Source organism: Dermochelys coriacea, chromosome 13 (assembly GCF_009764565.3).
Source record: "Dermochelys coriacea isolate rDerCor1 chromosome 13, rDerCor1.pri.v4, whole genome shotgun sequence".
In the NCBI taxonomy this organism is placed as follows: domain Eukaryota; kingdom Metazoa; phylum Chordata; order Testudines; family Dermochelyidae; genus Dermochelys; species Dermochelys coriacea.
In genome coordinates this window covers 19,939,649-19,952,870 of record NC_050080.1, presented here as the reverse complement: position 1 = coordinate 19,952,870, position 13,222 = coordinate 19,939,649, and the positions used below count along the sequence as shown (strand labels likewise).

Here is a 13,222-nt window from a genome sequence, read left to right as displayed (position 1 = left end):
TGTGCAGAAGGCCAGCATGAGGTCTATGCACCACTTGGGATTACATGGGAGTTAAGTGCTACATGGGCCTTTTGCTGGGTCCCTCAGTATGCCCCACACTGTGGATAATTGTCTGGTTACTAATGAAAATTTTGAGCAAAAATGAATAAAGTTTTGCTTTTTGGTAAACTTGTGAAAAGGCATTTCTTTGTGTGTGTAAAATGTCCCTGGTTATTTGTTCCTTATATAAAAGCCACCAGCACTTCCTCAGGATAAAAAAATATAGCAGGTAATTCATTCAAAAATGTTCTTTATTGAAAATAGCCCTTTGCACCAATCCCTATTCAGGGCAGGAGGATCAAGAATTTTCTAACTTTGCCACGACATAAAAAATTGTTGGCCAGGCTTTTGAAACACAAAAATGTCTAAAGAAAAGGAGTACTTGTGGCACCTTAGAGACTAACAAATTTATTAGAGCATAAGCTTTCGTGAGCTACAGCTCACTTCATCGGATGCATTTGGATAACAAAATGTCTGCCTCCTCCAAATGGAGACCCTCACATTCCCTCATCAGCAGAATAAGTTCAATGCCAAAGAGCAAAGCCTAATGACTCATTCCAGAAAGAAGCAGATACAAAACACTACTGAGGTCTTGTCTACATGGGAAAGTTTTACTGGTTATACAGCTACACAAGTATAACTCCCTTTGTGGATACTTTTATTCCACTACAGAAGTACCGTTTTTTGGTTTAGCTTCCCAAGTGACATAAGCTAAATCAAAGACGACCCCTTTACACTGGAATAAGAGTGTCCACACTGGGATTTAGAGTAGTATAACTATATTGATTTAAAGTCACACCTTAGGTTTGGTTTAAACTTAAAACTTATATTGGCATAACTGTCAGTCAGGGGTGTGAAAAAACCAGGTAACCTATCCTCTAGTTTAGGGCACAGGCCAAATGAGGAAAGGCCAAAAAAGTCTGCTGGGCCCTGTGGCACACACTAGTGGCTACTCAATTCCCAGTGACTAATCACCGGACTCCAGAATGATCAGATACTCCAGGGGGAGAGAACTTGCAGCCAATCCCAACCCCCTCAAAAATAATTAATATAAAGTGAGAGACACCTGATTTCACACTGAACAGACCTGATGTGCTTCATGCACTCAGGGTCTTAATTATGTGACGATCTTCTTGGTATCCAAACTAACTGGGGCTCTGAAGCTTGGTGCTTTTGCCAACATTATGAAGCTTTAAACGGTTCAGTGATATTGGACCTATACATGTTTATACAGCTACACTGGGTGTGCAAGTGCAAGGTATGTGTGTGTGTCAGAGGGAGGGAGGGAGGGAGTGCCTGCCTATAAATATTTTCTATGTCTGTGAGTGTAAGTAGATGTTGGTGCACAGGTGGGAGTCTGTAGCATCTTGGCGTATCTCTGGAAGTGTACATAATTGGATTGGTATGTATTTGTGTGAAGTTGTATGTAGGTGTCTGTGGTTGGCAGAGTAGAGGCAACCAAACCAGCTGTGTAATTGGTGTCACACCCCAACCAGCGGCTGGCATTAGAACAGACAGAGCACACAGTGACCTACCTTCTTTCTTCATCCCTGCTCGAAAGCACTTTTTTAGCCTGCAGTATCGACACTGGTTTCTTTTGTCCTTATCTACAACACACTGCCTGTTAAACCTGGGGAGGAGAAAGGGGGGTGAGTAGCAGCAACAGCCTAGAGCCTAAGGAGAGATCCTTGTGCTCTGAGACACAAAACCAGAGCTGAGCCCCCGATCCTAAGGAAAGAACACTGACACTTGGCCCTTCCAGTGCTGCTTTAATATGAGGCTCTCAATTAACCTACAATTCCCCCAGGAATGGAGGAAGAATTATCGCAGGTAAGGCAGAGCAGGGAAATTCAGGAATTCGGACATACAACTCCCATTCATTTCTGTGGGAGCCAAGAAACCTGCCTAAGGTTGCAGAGCAGGGTAATGGCAGAGGTGGGAATACGAGCCAGGAGTCCTGACTTCTAGCCCTTTGCTCTAACCACTAGACAAGGGTTGATCAAGATGGGGGTCACAACCCCCAGCAGGGTCACACACAGGTGAGTCAGAACCAACCTGCCCCCCTGTACTGCTAAATGAGTGGGAGGTCCCCAGCAGAACACAGCTAGATAGGAGAGAGATCCTGGAGGATGGGTGCTGTGGTATGGAATATGTTGAGAATCACTTCACTGCACCACAGTCCCTCCCAGAGCTGGGCTTACAATCCAGGCATCCTGACCCCAGCTCTTTATCACCGCACAACACTGCACTAAAGCTTGAACAGACCCATCTCCCAGTAAAACAACAAGGAATCTGGTGGCACCTTAAAGACTAACAGACTTATTTGGGCATAAGCTTTTGTGGGTAAAAATCCACTTCTTCAGATGCATGGAGTGAAAATTACAGATGCAGGCATTATATACTGAAGCAGCTTTGCCTCTCCTGGAATTGACACCTCCTCATCAATTATTGGGAGTGGACTACATCTACACTGATCGAATTGGCCCTGTCAGCACTGGTTCTCCTCTTGTGAGGTAACTCCCTTCTCTTCATGTGTCAGTATATAATGCCTGCATCTGTAATTTTCACTCCATGCATCTGAAGAAGTGGCGTTTTACCCACAAAAGCTTATGCCCAAATAAATCTGTTAGTCTGTATCCACAAAAACAACAAGGAATCCAGTGGCACCTTAAAGACTAACACAGCTACCCCCTGATACTTAACACCATCTCCCAGTATAACCCCCAAACTTTACTGATCATAACCAAATCAACTTCTTCCTTCCCCACTGCTATATCCAGATCCATGACACTCCCTTGTTTATAGCTCTAGTGTGTAGCACAATGTCAACAGCCGTTTGCAGTACAGATTTTATTAGCACGTCTCATGCTCGCTATATAGTTTTCAGCTGGCTGATCACATCAGGTTACTAAACCTGTGAGTATGGTGTGTAGGGTGACCCAAGGGACAAAGGGCCCTCACCATGTCAATTGTTTAGCTTTTGAGAGTGTAGGTTTCGTTGTGCTCTATTAAAGCCCATAGCCAATATTTTCCAGGATAGGTGCCTAGCAGTAGCCTTCTAAGTCCATGTTTAGGCACCTAAATAAGTGGCCTTGTTTTCCAAACCACTGAGTGTGTCACTGTGACCACTGGAGTCAGTCATAGCTGCTGGATGCTCAGCAGTTTGGAAAATCAGGCCACTTATTTAGGCGTCTAAGTATGGATGTAGGAGTCTAACATTAGGCACTCATTTTTTAAAAGTTTAGCCCTAGGCTCCAAGCTACACTTCAAATTACATCTCTGTCACACATCTGGGGCTCCTCTCTGGTCCCCAGGTGCTGCTTTCACACTGCCATGTAGATTTCCCAGCCAGCTTCTCCGAGGTCTAGGATACCATTTTCAAAAGCACCTCAGTCTCATTTTCAAAAGGGACTTTGAGGTCTCATTGTCTTTCAGTGAAACTTAGGCAGTCAACGGCCAGTTTTGTAAAAGGATTTAGGTGCCTCCGGTCACCATGGGGGCCCCTCTGACATTTTCAAAGCTGCAGTTCAGGTGCTGCCTAAACCCCCACGGTGTCTACGTTTCTGCCTGTCAGCATTTTCAAGGTAGCCTAAGTGCTTCTGCTGCCCCACAGTTAACAAGCTGCTCAGAGCCCCAGCTCAAACTGAAACCCCAGAGGCCCCAAAGCAGGATTCTCAAACTCGGTGCTCCATCCCATAGACATGCTCTTAGCATGCCTAAGACCTGATGCCTGCTACCCCCTAAAGCAGGAGGGCTGGCTGCAAATTGTGAGGGAAGCTCAGCATCTGCACACAAGATAGCCAGGGTCACAGATATACTCAGGGCGAGGGTGAGTGAGGTATTGAATGTGAACAGGAGCCAGAGAGAGGTAGTTCTGGCTGCTAGGCCATGGGCTATCTAGGCTTAGGTGCATAACTCCAGGAGAGGGTTCACAGCTGGGATTCCCAGGCGGAAGGAGGAATTTGTCTCTGGCCCATCAGCCAGGTGCACCAGCTCAGCCACTTAGGCCCCTAAGTCCTGCTCCTCTCTCCAGCATTTCATTTCTGGCTTGGTTAGGCAGCTCCCTGCTCAGCTGGCCAACTTCTGCTTTCTTAGGCACTCAACTATCCCCACACACTCTATAGGGAGCCTAGGCAGCATGGAGCTACCTCACTCCAGGCTGAAAATTCCACCAGGAAGAGGGCTGCCGAGAGTTTAAGCGTAGCTCTGCTCAGCTGAGCAATGCTGACGTCCCTTTAAAAATCTGGACGCCCCCCCACCCCAAGTGCCTAAGTCACTTTTGAAAATAGGCTTTAGGCTTCTAAAATTATTTCAGTACTTTTAGAAATTTTACCCCAGACCAGACTATTGGGATCGATGCAGGAGTAATATCTCAATGCCTGTTGCACTGCCCCGCACGGAGGGATGGGAGTTCAGCACCACGCCTGCCCCTCAGACTAGGAGTGTGGTGGAGGCAAGGTACTCAGCCCCCGGCAGTAGGAACCATCCTATCTTGCTTTGCCATCATTCCCTACTATTCTCAAGACCCCTGGCTTGAGGCTGGTGAGGAGCTCTGCTGGGAGATGTGTCCAGCCCTCCTCAGCTGGAGGGACGGGCCAGTACTGTGAGATTTGGGGTAAAGAGAGACAACAGGGAATAGTGACCCCAAGTTCTGGGGGATTCTCAGTGCAGTTCCTGGTAGACTCGTTCCCCCTCTTGTCTATGGCACATGCCCTGCTGCAGCTGAAGCCTCGCACAGCACGATGCCCTGGTGCCCTCAGTTCATACCTGCAAGAGTACATGTGGTTCTTCCTGACGCTCCTCCTGAAGAAGCCTTTGCAGCCATCACAGCTGGAGGCCCCATAGTGCTTCCCTGTGGCACGGTCCCCGCAGATGGAGCACAGCGCGCTCACCCCAATGCTATTGGCGGCGTTGAGGTTTGTCGCGTCTGATGGAGACGTGTCTACGTCGGGAAGAACAAAGAGAAGGAGACAATGAAGAGTCAGAGAAGCCGCTCTTTACCCAAGGAGGCAGGAGGTAACCAGGGAGACCCTGTTGCATGCATGTACACACACACAGGGATGCTGGAACAATTTGTATCATGTGGGTGCTGAGAGCCATTGAACCAAACTGTAAACCCTGTATATGATGGAAACCACTTCAAGCCAGGGGATGCAGCAGCACCCCTAGTTCTAGTATCTATGCACGCACACACATGCATGTACTTCAATATCTTGCTATGGATGTACCTAGCTGGGGGTGCTCGGCTCCTTGGAAAATCTGGCCCCAGGGTCAAAATGTTCCAGCTTGGATTCCTAAAGTTAGGCACCCAAATAAGAAAAGGAGTACTTGTGGCACCTTAGAGACTAACAAATTTATTTGAGCATAAGCTTTCGTGAGCTACAGCTCACTTCATCGGATGCATCCGATGAAGTGAGCTGTAGCTCATGAAAGCTTATGCTCAAATAAATTTGTTAGTCTCTAAGATGCCACAAGTACTCCTTTTCTTTTTGCGAATACAGACTAACACGGCTGCTACTCTGGCACCCAAATAAGTGGCCTGAGTTTCTGAGGAGCAGGACACTTACAGCTCCCATGGACTTCAGTTAGGGGGTTGGATGCTCAGTACCCCTTAAAATCAGGCCACCCAATGGCTCAGTTTAAGAGAGACAGTAAATACTTCATGTTTGCAAAGTGCATCAAGACCCTCTGGTGAGAGTCACTGTACACACACCATGTGATTAGCATCCAAATAGTCTGGAATCCAGACACAGCCTCAAACTTTGTGGCAACACAGCTCACAGCTAGCACTGCACAGAGCCGTTATTCATCAGGGATTTTCACATTTCAGTTTCTGTTTTGTGGTGCTGACCACAATGCCTTGAATTGCCCCTGGAAGCAGACAGCTAGTCAGGGCAGTGCTTGGAGCATAGGTGTCACGTGCTCAGTGTAGGCCACCCAATTTAATAGGGAGGCAGCTGCATTCTGCACTAGTTGTAGCCTTCAAAGAGCCCAGACTAGCTGTAAGTAGAATGTATTAGAGAAGTGTAGTGACAAACACAGGGATAGTTATTGTGAGGTTTGCATGACAGTCTTTTGGCCAACTGCTGATGGAAAAATACCTTATGGGTCACTGTTTCCAACTGGCAATTCAGGAGCAGCAATTAATCCAAAAGCTCTCTGAGGGCATCAATCATCTTGGTGGAAACTGTGGACAAACTCCTTCAAATGTAGCCTGAGCCCACTGCTATAAATGCTTCTTCCTGTCAACAGGCACCACACCTGGGTTGTCAGGATAGGCCACAGCCAGTTCATTTTCATGACGATCCCTAGCACAGTCAGATTCAGATTGGGCAGTCCTTACTGAGGTGAGGGAGCCCTTCCACACATGATGAGCCCCATTGACTTGTGTGAGTCAGTGCTCCCCCCATCTGAGCCAGGGCTGCGCAATCCAGCCCAGAAAGAGAGGGGTGAGACCGTAGAACTTGGGAGACATAGATCTGAGCATCCTCGAGTCTCTGAGAACATTACATTCCAAGCCACCATCTGGGAATAAGGACAACCCAGGGAATTACAGACCAGTCACCTTAGCTTCTGTACCCAGAAAGATAACGGAGCAAATAATCAAACAATCAATTTGTAAGCACCTAGAAGATAATAAGGTGATAAGTAACAGTCAACATGGGTTTGTCAAACCAACCTAATATCCTTCTTTGACAGGGTAGCAAGCCTTGTACACGGGGTGGAGTGGGGTGTGGGGGGTAAGCAGTAGATGTGATATATCTCGACTTTCGTAGGACTTTTGATACTATCTTACATGACCTTCTCATAAACAAACTAGGAAGATATAACCTAGACAAACCTACTATAAAGTCAGTGCTTAACTGGTTGGAAAACTGTACTCAGAGAGTATCTAACACTGGTCAAGATGGAAGGGCATATTGAATGGGGTTCTGCTGTGAACTGTCCTGGATCTGGTTCTATTCAATATCATCCTAAATGGTTTGGATGGTAATATAGAGAGAACACTTATAAAGTTTGCAGATGATACCAAGCTGGGAGGGTTTGCAAGTGCTTTGGAGGACAGGATTAGAATTCAAAATGATCTTGACAAATTGGGGAAATTGTCTGAAATAAACAGAATGAAATACAATAAGGACAAATGCAAAGTACTCCACTTAGGAAGGAACAATCAATTGCACACATACAAAATAGGAAATGACTGCCTAGGAAAAGGTATTGCAGAAAAGGATCTGGGGCATTATAATGGATCACATTCTAAATATGTGTCAACAATGTAACACTGTTGCAAAAAAATCAAACATCATTCTAGGATGTATTAGCAGGAGTGTTGTAAGCAAGACAAAAGAAGTAATTCTTCCACTCTGTTCAGCACTGATAAGATGTCAACTGAAGCACTGTGTCCAGTTCTGGACAACACATTTTGGAAGTATGTGGAAAAATTGGAGAAAATCCAGAGGAGAGCAACAAAAATAATTAAAGATCTAGAAAACATGACCTATGAGGAAAGATTGAAAAAACTGGAGTTATTTAGTCTGGGGAACAGAAGATTGAGGTGGGAAATGATGACAGTCTTCAAGTTCATGAAAGATTGTTATAAAAAGGAGTGTAACCAATTGTTCTCCCTATCCACTGAGGACAAGACAAGAAGTAATGGGCTTAAATTGCAGTGAGGGAAATTTACGTTGGACATTATGAAAAACTTCCTAGCTGTAAGGATAGTTAAGCACTGGAACAAATTACCTAGGGAGGTTGTGTATAGAGCCCCGCACAGCTACAAATTTATATCCGTGGATGCGGATATCCACAGATATAAATCAGTATCCGTGGAAACATAGGGCTCTCCCGGGAACTGCAGCAGCGAAAGGAGCCGAACGTGGGGCTGCTGCTCTCAGGAGCCAGCGTCCCGCACCGGTGGCTCCTCCAGCATGGCTGTACTGCCCCCAACCCATCCCCAGCCCTGTCCTGCGGCGTGACTGTATGGACCACAGACAAGAGATGGAGTCACGCAGACAGCTGCATAGAAGGATGGGGGCAGTACAGTCACATGGGAGGAGCTGTCAGCACTGGCTCCTGGGAGCGGTGGCCCCACATTCTGCACCTTTCGCCGCTGAGGTTCCCGGGAGAGCCCTGCAGTTTCATGGATACCGATTTATATCCGCAGATAACAGATATAAATTTTATCCACGCAGGGCTCTAGTTGTGGAATCTCCTTCACTGGAAGTTTTTGTGAACAGGTTAGTCAGGGCTGGTCTAGAGAATACTGAGTCCTGCCTCAATGCAAGGGACTGGACTAGATGACCTATCAAGGTCCCTTCCAGTCTGATATTTCTGTGATCTCATCTCCCCCGGGGACTTTGCATAAACATTGACTGGGAAGGATGGGAGCCAACCAAACCTTAAGGCTGATGGCATCGAATGCTGCTAACTCTGTAACTATGACTGACTTCCATGTGCCATGTATCAACACAGACACCTTCACCTATCCCAATGGAAATTCCAGATTAAATTTATTTACTGATTCCAGATGGTCATAGAAACAGAGAAATGAGTCTGCTGGTCTTCTGATTTCTACTGGTCCCATCACTGTCCTGCAACTGATACTGCTAGAGGCCAGTAGGAATTAGGAGAGACCATGAGAAAACCCTAGAAAGCTACCTGAAGGACTCTAATGGAGACTGCTGGAATTTCTGTCGAGGCTCTAGAAGGCCATGATCAACCATCCATGGTGATGCGGTCTCTGTTCATACCCAGGTGTGAAACTCAAAGCAAAAACTCAGAGAGCGTAAACTAAAATTGAACTGGAATCCTAAAAAAGGTTTGAATGAACCTTTGCCTTGCACACTGCAGACACTGGATCTCATGGGACTTGGGGAGGGGGGTCAAACCCATCCTTGGGGTAATTCCATTGGCTTCCTTGGGTTTACACTGTGAATGACTCTCTGCCCTGATCCCCACAAAGAATCTGTCTGGTCTGAGAGGAAGAAATCCATTATTCTACCCACCATCGAGGCCTACCCATGATTTCCTTTCCTGTTGTGAAGGGATGTATAGACCTCACGCAGGCTCTGGCAGGAAGAGGGTTAACACTCTCTCAGGACAGGCCACAGCTGCCTTGGTGCAGAGATCCATGGAGAAGCAAGGCTGGGCAAACTAGGCCTTTCACTAGCACATGATAAGAGTACATGGAAGGGCTGGGGCTGGCAACAGGAGCCAAAACCCTGGGGCGGAGAGGAGGGTACGACAATGCTGCTGGCAAAGCTCTGTTGCTGCAGAGTTCATTTAGAGGCCAGGCTGAAGGAGCCTCGTGAGCCCTTTGTCTAAAGCCCTGCTTGTGGGAAGTTTCTTTTGTTTGCCTGTTTGTTTAACCAGGCTCCTGGGAGGCTAGAGAACTGGACTGCTACAGCCTAGGAAATTGTTCCCCTGCCCCACTGCATAGAGATATATGGCACCAAAACTCCCAGCAAAACATCTCCTCGCTTACCTCTGAGTAAGGGTTTGTCTGTGTGGGGAAGTTATATACTGGTATAAGCTGGGGTGTGAATTTAAAGCACTGGAGTTCTACTTCCCACATGGCCACTCTTATTCTGCTAACAGAGGGCCTTTTTCTGGTTTGCCTTATGTCACTCAAACTCAGTGAAAGCCTATTTCAGAATAAGAGTGTCTGCATGGGGGAGTTATACTGGTATAACCAGAGTAGTTTAGTTCTATCACTATAATTATACTGATATAACTGGGCAAATCTCCCATGCAGACAAGCCCTAAGGCTTTGGGTCCGCTCGATCCATCCTCTGCAGCAGCAGCCACTGAGGCTGGGTAAGAGGGAGGGTTCTGTCTGGATGTAAGCTTTCTAAGTGGCTGCTTTTGGGGGCTCTGAAATGTTGTCAAGTCCAGCAGGCTGTGTTTGCATCTTGCCAGGAATGAGAGGACCATACTGAATTTACACAGAACAGAATAAATTGTAGCCCCGCTCATCTCTAGTAGGGAAAGGTGATCATACAGAGCATGCAATATCCCCTGCCCCCTGGATCAAGGTATATGCGGGAGGCTGTAGTATCAGCCTGCACTGCCATGTTAAATTTGGAGCTGGTATGATCTCTCCTGTGGTGGGCTAAGGAGGGTTATTTTTTACACTCCCTTCCTGTCCTTCCCTGCAACCTGTGTCCCCTTTACAGGCTTCCATCTCTGATTCTAATTCCAGATCACCCTCCGGATTTTCGATATCATCCATGAACTTGCTCCTTCTCTGAGCTCATATCTACCTGTCCCCATGGATTCTGCCCTTCTGAGGTTTGTTCCCTCTCATTGATACTCCGGATTTTAGGGGTCGCTTTCATAGTTGTGCTACCCCATCTGGCACCTGCCCCCTGAGTGAGTGAGTCCCGTCTTGTTAGCTTTCGGCTAGTAGCCTATGTGATGCTTTGCAGGAAGGCTGCAGCCTATAAACATGCCTCCTCTTGGTTTGACAGTTCACAGGGTCTCAGACAGTCAGAGAGAAAATCATGTCAGAAAAATGAGTATATGTCAATTTCCTCCAACCATATATAACATAAAACAAAGACATGGCAACAGAGAAGAAAAACATCAGAAAGCACTGCACACAATCACCTCATTATTTATTACATGAATGATGGTAATCCCCAAAGACCCCAATCAGGGATCAGGGCCCCTTTGTACTGGGCCTGTACACAAACATAACAAAAAGACAGTCTCTACCCCAAAAAGCTTACAGTCTACCGGTCTCCTATTCTTATTGACTGGAAACGGAAACAGAATTATTTGCTAATGGATAATTTTCAAACTATTATTATTTGTATAGTGTCAGAAACTTAAATGACTGTCCTCTATCACTGGCTGTCCCAACAATGCCTGTTTAATGGGGATTAGTCAGAAGTTAGGACAAACAGGATGAAAAAGCTAATTCCCTTTTAAAGCCAGGGAACTAATCAAACTGAAAGTAATCTAACACTTATATAGCAATTTTTATCCTGACTAATCCCAAAGCATTTTCCAAAACTAGAAGCATCAAAATTATAAAAGGAGGTATGAACTGCATCCACCATTGAAATGCAGCCACCTCTGGAATAGAACATAATATCTGTTTAACAGCACACAGCAGCACTTCACAGAGACCCCAGTTGTGGTTGCCTGAGTGGGAATTTTGCCAGAATGCGGAGTTAACCCTCATGTCCCCATCCTTTCTAAAGATGTAGACCAGCGGTTCTGAACCAGGGGTACACGTACTCCTGGGGGTGTGCAGGGGTCTGCCAAGAGTACATCAACTCATCTAGATATTTGCCTAGTTTTACTGCAGGCTACATAAAAAGCACTAGTGAAGTCAGTGCAAACTAAAATTTCATACAATGACTTATTTATACTGCTCTATATACTATACACTGAAATGTAAGTACAGTATTTATATTCCAGGTGATTTATTTAATAATTATATGGTAAAAATGAGAAAGTCAGCAATTTTTCAGTAATAGTGTGCTGTATTTTGTATTTTTATGTCTAATTTTATAAGCAAGTAGTTTTTAAATGAGGTGAAATTTGAGGGTACAGTAGTCTGGAAAGGTTGAGAGCCACTGATGTAGACTTTCACTAAAATCTTCTCCATCATAACTCAAAGGCCCCGGAGTGTCACATATCACGAAGAGGGAAGCTGTTCAGATGAATTGGCTGGGTTACTAGAAGACTGTTTCTAGGGCATTTTTCCTAGTCGGCCTGAACACACAAACTTCTTGGAAGAGAAAAGTTGTAGGAAATGAAGCTGATACCCTCTTCCTCTCCCCACAGGGCCTGTTGCATGGTGATCACCTTTGCTACAGCTTATAAAATCAGGGCTATCCCTGTAGAATTTGTCAGCCATTTCTGCTAAAATGCATTTAAGGAAACTCGGTATGATAGTGTCTGCTCTGGCCCTACAAAGCTTCAACAGGCTTTCTAGGCCTTAGAGGTTGTGATGACTCCCCACGGATGAGAGGGTTCAATAAATTAGATAGATGGTACAAGGGCCGCATAGGGGGCCTAAGCTTAGTAGTAAAGCTTAGGCCCAGCTGTAAGAATAAATACTGGCATCGCTGCAAGTCAACTGGTTCAACGCAATTCAAGGAGATGGAGTGTGAAGGCAGCTGCCTCTCTGTGCATCCCGCCACCTTGTATACCCTGAACTCTCCAAGCCAAATCGCTCAGCCTGCCAAGGTGCAAATGTGGGACCAAGACGCAAAACAAGGGCTGGAGGAGTTACAGCAGATGAGGGATGTTTCAGGGCTGTGGAATTAGTTTCCATAGCATAACCCATTATGTTCTCTCTCTCTCACCCATTCTGCCCCTAACTAGCCCCCCTTGGCAGAGTCTGGAGATTTAATAAGTCTTTCCCACCTCTAGCTGTCAGATTTTCTGACAGCATTCTTAGCCAAGCTGCATGAGACAGCACTGGAGAGGGGAGCTCTGCCTACTGGGACTTGATGCACTGAACAGCCTTGATGCAGTTAATGGTAGTTATAGTCCATGTCCCACTTCAGCCAGATTATACCCACCACTCAAGTCTGCTCCCTCTGGATTCACATGCTCTGGAAATGCTGACCCCATGGAGTACTGAGCAGAGGAACAATATACAGGGGGAGCCCAACTCTATATGATTTATGGCAGGAGAAGTTCTCTCTTGCAGCCACAGTGAGACTAGATCAGCTGTTTGTGTCTTCAGAGCAGGCTTGTGTTCAGGGAGCTGACCAGGGAGCGGGACGTCATTCTGGTAGCCCTGAGAGCTAGTTAGTTGCTTTCTGCAGCATACTTAGCTTAGCGATTAACCCAGTATTTAGAGAGGACTTGGGGGGACACAGAGAGGAATTTTCATTGATTGTGTCTCTGAGTGTCTAATAAAAAGGAATCCTCACAAGTTCCAAAATATAATCAGTGGGACAATGTTGCAAATCCTGATAGAACTGTGATTCTCCCCAGGGTGTGTGGGTGAAAGTGCCCCTTTATCATCACTATAAGATACATTGATACTATTTCCAGTTAAAGGACTGAACCTTCCCTTCAGAGCCCCACATATGTTTCAATTCGTACCAATTATGCCATGCAACGGGGTTCAAGCTAGCTGCGGTCAGGCTGTTGTAAAGAGAAATGTCGTACCACCTGTGCACATGAGCAGTTTGTCTCTATGTGGAGGTATTACAAT

The 13,222-nt window shown here is 46.0% G+C and overlaps 1 protein-coding gene across 1 annotated transcript in view; it reads right to left on the bottom strand.

The window, feature by feature from the left end:
* HNF4A (hepatocyte nuclear factor 4 alpha) overlaps positions 1–13,222 on the bottom strand; it is a 31,577-nt gene that overhangs the window by 17,548 nt on the left and 807 nt on the right. The window contains exons 2-3 of the mRNA XM_038369851.2: positions 4,807–4,981; positions 1,575–1,669 (exon numbers count right to left, since the gene is read on the bottom strand). Of these exons, the coding sequence (XP_038225779.1) occupies positions 1,575–1,669; positions 4,807–4,981 (270 nt within the window). The remainder of the gene's footprint in view (positions 1–1,574; positions 1,670–4,806; positions 4,982–13,222) is intronic.